Source organism: Marmota marmota, unplaced genomic scaffold (assembly GCF_001458135.2).
Source record: "Marmota marmota marmota unplaced genomic scaffold, marMar, whole genome shotgun sequence".
In the NCBI taxonomy this organism is placed as follows: domain Eukaryota; kingdom Metazoa; phylum Chordata; class Mammalia; order Rodentia; family Sciuridae; genus Marmota; species Marmota marmota.
Window position 1 is genome coordinate 292629 of NW_025999853.1, and position 6171 is coordinate 298799.

The window sequence follows — 6171 nt, forward strand, 5'->3', positions numbered from 1 at the left end:
AAAGAGAGCATATACAATTATTTCTGTACTAATACACTGTGTAAGCTATAAAACATACAGAAATTTAGAAAATTAAAAGGGTGATTTAAAAATAGGCAAGGAAAAGGTTCAGTTTCTTCCCCCCCAACAACTCAATGGCTCCACCTTGTGGGTGGAGCGGCTGCTCTGCCTGAGCCCCAGTTAAAACAAGCAGGGAAAGGGCTCCCTTTTGGATTCCCCCACAGAAAAAGGTGGAGCTGAGGAAGCTTTGACTCTAAAAGGTTCTAAGGCTTGACTCCCTGCCCCACCCTTTATTTGCCCCATGACTTGAGGACAAATTTTCTAAGTTTTTTGTTTGGACTTGTTTCCTGTGGATGGTTGTTAGGTGTAAAACAATCTAAACTGCATAGAGTCTTGCCTAGGCCTGGCAATGATAAGCATTACATGGTTGTTCTTATTTTCATAGTCTTTGCAAAGCCTCTTACGTCCCTTCTTCCAGGAATCCCTGGGTGTGTGGTTGAGGGCCCCGCCCAGAACTCTGAGGTTCTCTGGGACCAGGACCAGGAACGCCTCCTCTGCTCCCAGGGCTCAGCTTGCTGCCAACCCAGTGCTGGGCCCAGAAAGGTGAAGCGTCAGAAGACGCACAAACTCTCACCCACAGGGAAGAGCCCTCCATGTGCCTCAGGCTTGACATTTAGACCAGGCACAGAATGGATCCAAAAATGTTCCTCTAGACCCCTTTCAGAAGTCCCTGAGGACTGGTGACACAGACCTTTTGTAGGAAGTTAGAGTCCAGCATCTGCTCTTCGCACAGTGAACACTGGAGGGAAACTGAAGGGAAGTGACCCTGGCCCTGAGCTGCTGCACGCTCAGAAGGGGCCTGTGAGGCGAGTCTGTCTTCTCCTCTCCGGGTCTCAGGGGATCTGAGACTTGTGGTGGTCCAGACCCAGGCTCCTCCTAGGTCTCCCAGTGTCAAAAGAGGTCCTCCCAAAATGCACATCTCAGCCTGGGGCAGTACACCCCTGCAGCCCCAGCCACTGGGAGGTTGAGGCAGGAGGATCGCTGGAGCCCAATTCAGAGCCAGACCCCAAGACCCTTCTCTCAAAAGCAAGGAAACAAAAACAAACCAAAATCCATATCAATCCCACTACTCCTCTGCTTAAAACCCAGTTTGTCCTCATTCCTCTCGGGACCCTAATGACAAAATCCACACTCTTCATGAGGTGGCCCCTGCTCTCCTCTCCTTCCTCGCCTCAGCTATCTCTGCCCAGGGCCTCTGGGCCTGCAGCTCCTGCTTCTTCAGAGAGTGCTGAGGTCTCCTCCCAGGTGACTGTCCCTGACATTTGTCGGACCTCCTCTGAGCTCCCAGGAGTCCTTGCTCCTTCCCCTCCCTAGAGTGTGTTTCAGTCACTTGTCACTGGCTGACTCCTTCCCAATGCTGGAAGCCTAGCTCAGGCAACACCTCCTCCAGGAAGCCCACCCAGACGCCTGTTCTGTGCTCTGCATTTCCTGCACTTGCCCCACGGAATATATATGACTGTGGTTGTGGAGTTGTCTGTCGCCTCTCTGTATAGTGAGTCTCTCAACCTCTGGGACTTTGTCTCATCCCAGGTCAAGTCCCCGATGCCCACTTCTGTGGCTGGGATCCAGGAATTCTTAGTGAAGAAATTATCAGTTGCTGTGTGCTTAGCCTTCCATTTCCTTTAATTGCTTATAGAAAAAAAAATAATGTTACATTTTAGAATGTTGCCTCTCTGTACTTACATGTGAAGTTAGGAATAAATCCTCTTAAAAGATCACACTGATTTTTAAATTTTTAAAATTTATTTTTAAAAATATTTTTATTAGTTGGTGGACCGTTATTTTACTTATTTATATGCAGGGCTGAGTATCCAACCCAATGCCTCACAATGCTAGGCAAATGCTGTACCACTGAGCCACACCCTAGCCCTCATACTGGCTTTTTAATCCATTTGTCTGTCTTTATGTTCCTCTACAGAGAGGCAGAAATCCCCAAGAGGTCAAAAACAATGCAGAAAAATGAACTAGTCGTCCTCAGCCTCTCTCCTTACAGTTCAAGGGAATCGAGCCCAAGAACGGAGAAAATCTTTACGGGTGAAGGCTGCTGAATTCCGTCTAGACAAGAAACGGCGAAACAGAAAACTAGTACTGTGATTTGGGACACGTCAATCATTCCCAATCCACCAGACAAAGAATAACATTAAAGTTCACTCCTACTGTGGGCTGAAGTCAGGATTTGAGTGGAAGTTAATTCACCTCCTTCATTTAGACATGTATTTACTAATGCTTTCATTTATCTATGTATTAATAATAGTTGAAGGAACAGGTGTTATATAACAATAAGAGTAAGTGAGCACCATCGGCTGCTGAGTGCTCCCCTAGTCCTCTGTAAACATTCTCTCAGTCTCCCCTCCTGGCAACACTCCGAGGTAGGTGCTGCCACCTCTCCCCCTCTCCCAGGAGGAACCGGGACTTGGAGGGCTTGAGGCAGTGCGCTAAGTGTCTGTTCTGTGCCCTCCCCGCACTGGGCCCTGGGAATACTGAGGAAGAGAGCCGCAGTCCAACTGCAGAGTGCTGCCAATCAGGAGGAGGACGAAGGATGTGAAAGCCAATAAATACATAATGCTTTCAGAGAGAGAAAAATAAAGATAAAATAGGATGGGAGGCAGGGAAAGAGGGGAGAAGTACTAGGGAATGACAGTGGCCAAATTATCTTGTGTGCGCATAATGAATATGTAACACCAAATCCCATCGTTGTGCACAACTATAATGCACCAATAAAAATGTAGAAAAAAAAAACCTCTTGCCTAATAGATGGGGCTCAAAGGGAAAGGGATAAACACAGCCTAATTCCCCCTTAAGATTGGGAGCCATCTCACCACAAAGGCATAAAAAGCTAATTTCGGCTTTACTATAAATTACTGCGATTTCTGCACTTGCTTGGAATGCCTGCCCGGGCCTTGGACTCACCTGTGCCTGGCTCTCTGACCAGATAGCAGCCCTCTCTGAAACTCTAATGACCCCATAAATTTTGATGTCGGGGCCAGCTAAAATATCAACTAGCCTTTGTGCTATGCTTGTCAAAATTTTGTTAACGGTAAGTTCTCAAACCCCCCTGTGTGTAACTTTCTGGGGTATAAAGTTGTGCTCCTGGAGAGCTGTAGGGCTGTCTTCTGTTCCCGCGGTTTTCAGGAGAGGCAGCCCGGCTGGTCGGAATTACAAGCTTGCTTTAATTTGATTTCAACTGGAGTTGGTGGTCTTTTCTTTGTGTCGTGGTCTAACAGAGGATGGAAGGGATTACAGAGAGATCTAGGGGAACTTGGGGTGAGGGAAATGCCCCATCACAGTGAAGGCTCTTGGACTTATATACCCCGTGTACCTTAAGTGCTTTCTCATATATAAATTATACTTCAATAAAGATGTTGTTTTTCTCTCTCCCTCTCGTACACACCATAGTTCCCAAGTCTGTCCATTGAAATGGCCTAGAAATAAAGAGTGAGCCAGCTGTAGTGACCCGGCCTGTCGTCTTGTAAAACCATCCGCACTCAAAGGATCCCAGTATCCTTGAGGGAATGATGGCCCCATATCCAGGGCAGGAGGGTCATGGGATGAACCTGGAAGTCTTACCACACTGGACTCTGACAAAAGTCCTGTCAGAAATATGCAGGAGCCATTTTAAAGAGGGTCCCATGCGCTAAATGATGGGACCATTTAGGCACTAGTATTACTACTACTAGCCATAGACTGAAGTACATCAAACATGTTTCACAAAGTTTATGTTGTTACCTTAAAGAAACTAATATAGGTCACCATTGAAGGATATTAGGAAATCAAATTGTTATTTTGAAAACTGGTAACTACAGGGAACGTGTGAGCATTTATCATGCCAGTACCACATAAACCACGTCACCAGGTAACCAGAGAGAGGGCGAGGGAAAGTTTTCTCTTTAGAAACATTCCAGTTAATAAATTGAGAAAGAATGATAGAATTAAAATATCATCATTTTGTAACCTAGTGGGTTAATGGATCTAGGCTGGTCGTTAATGGCTGCTAATATCCCCAAAAGATAAGCAGCCACCGAGCGCCTCCTGCTGGTAGACCTAGGACCACCTTGATCTGACCTGGACTCCAGATCCAGCAGGAAGTATAGAGGACAGAAGCGCAAATCTGCAAACCGGGGCTGTAGAAAACTCCAGGGGAGGGGACTCCCTTCTTTTTAACAAACCTCCAGAGAAAATAGAGGATCTATAGACTAAAAGAGGTTTAAGGGCTGTGGATATTGCTCAGTGTAGAATGCTTGCCTAGCATGCATGTGGTCTTGGGTCAGTCCCCAGTATAAAATAATAATAATAATATTTAAAAGGCAATAAGGCATGGTGGGATGCACCCCTATAATTTTAGCTGCCCTTATAATCTTAGTGACTTGGGAGCCTCAGGCAAGGATCCCAGGTTCAAGGCCAGCCTGAGCAATTTAGGGCTCAAAGTATTGCTCAAAGTATTGCTCCTGGGTTCAATCTCCAGTGCCACTAAACAAACAAACAAACATCAGTCCATTGTAATTTGTGGCCATTATCTAGATCTTGGTTGGGAAAATCTTTTGAAAATATATGATACTTCTAAGACAACTGGATATTTGAGCGCTGTCTGGGCATCTGATATTAAAAATTATTAACTTTTAAGTGTGATAATGGTATTCTGATTATGTTTTTTTAAAAGAGTCCTTCTCTTTTAGAGATACAAACTGAGATACTTACAGAGGAAATGAGATGAAGTATGGGATTCACATCTGGATAATATGGGAGGAAGCGAACGGAGGCATCAGGTGAAATAAGATTGAGCCTTGAAATTGTTGCAGTTGGTTGACGGGGTTATCTATTCTCTTACTTTTGTATATATTTGAAATGATCCATAATTTTTAAAATGAGAGGCATTTATGAGGGAGACTTCTACACCTATTTGAGGCCTTATTTCATTATTTCATCGCCTTTCCACTACAGCCCTGTGAGTGAAGTACAGTTTTCCCTGTTCTCCGTGGCTGAAGCCACCCTGGCTTTGACTTTCACAGTGTCCTCTTATTACTCTCCCGCTCCCTGTGCCCCCCCACCCCAGCCCATTCTCCACACAGCAGCCCAAATGCTTTGACTCCCATGACAACTCAACTCTAGGTTTCTCTTGGTTTTCAGAGGAGGAAATGAGGCACCCAGCGATTAGATCATTTTCCCAGAGCTCACAGTTAATAAATGGCTGGAGGGCTGGGGTGGGGAGCTCAGTAGGAGCAAGCTTGCTGAGCACGCCAGAGGCCCTGGGCTCCATTTCCAGTGCAGCAAGAAGAATCACGCAAACAGGTAAGGTTGCTGTCACTCTGGCTTGGGGGCCTTTCGCATGTGCACATTGCTATAAACAGAAAATAAAATCACATGTGAAGACACAGAGCCCACTGTTGAGTGGTTCAGCATGGCTCAGAGAGCAGACAGTGGAGCCAAACCCTGAGCCTGGGTCACTCTGTGCCTCAGTTCCACCATGGGTAAAGGAGGAGTAAAAATAGTCCCCACCCATGGTGTCTTTGTGAGGAGTGGGTCACTCAGATGCGCAGAGCTGTGCTGACACCTGGCAGTGCTCTTTGTTGTCATCGTCACCAGGTGTGTGGGGAATGAACTATGCCAGTAACATACACCAAAACATCTGTGTCAGAATTACCTGAATAACAAAAAATTCACAGGCTACACTTCTTTCAGCAGTGGCAGGTCACCAAGTACTCATGGGTCACATGGGAGTCATAAGCAGAGCAATCACAAGTTCTTTTATTCCAATCATAATGACACATGACATAATTCCAATCATAAAAACATTCAAGTCACACATCTCTCTCTCTCTCACACACACACACACACACACACAACAGAGGGTTACAGCACTGTAGGGGCTCAGGGGCACTGAACTGAGAGCCAAGGCAGAGAGCCTGGTCTGGCAGAGTCACTGTAGGTGGTCAGAGCTGCAAAGTGCAAAACTTGTTCTAGGCCAGAGTCTGACAGGCTGAGGTTTCAGAGTGTCAGCTTGGAGTGTCAGCTTGACACCTCGGTTTGGAGTAGGCGATGCGTGGTTTTTGTGGACGTGTGAAACCATGCTGTGCTGAGGCCAGGAGGGACAGAACCAGAGGTTTGTTGCTATGG

The 6171-nt window shown here is 46.2% G+C and overlaps 1 protein-coding gene across 1 annotated transcript in view; it reads left to right on the forward strand.

Moving 5' to 3' along the window:
- Fam227a (family with sequence similarity 227 member A) overlaps positions 1 to 2820 on the forward strand; it is a 52022-nt gene extending 49202 nt beyond the window's left edge. Inside the window, exon 19 of the mRNA XM_048807917.1 lies at positions 1979 to 2820. Within this exon, the coding sequence (XP_048663874.1) occupies positions 1979 to 2108 (130 nt within the window). The 3' untranslated portion in view covers positions 2109 to 2820. The remainder of the gene's footprint in view (positions 1 to 1978) is intronic.
- Positions 2821 to 6171: the final 3351 nt, after the last annotated feature.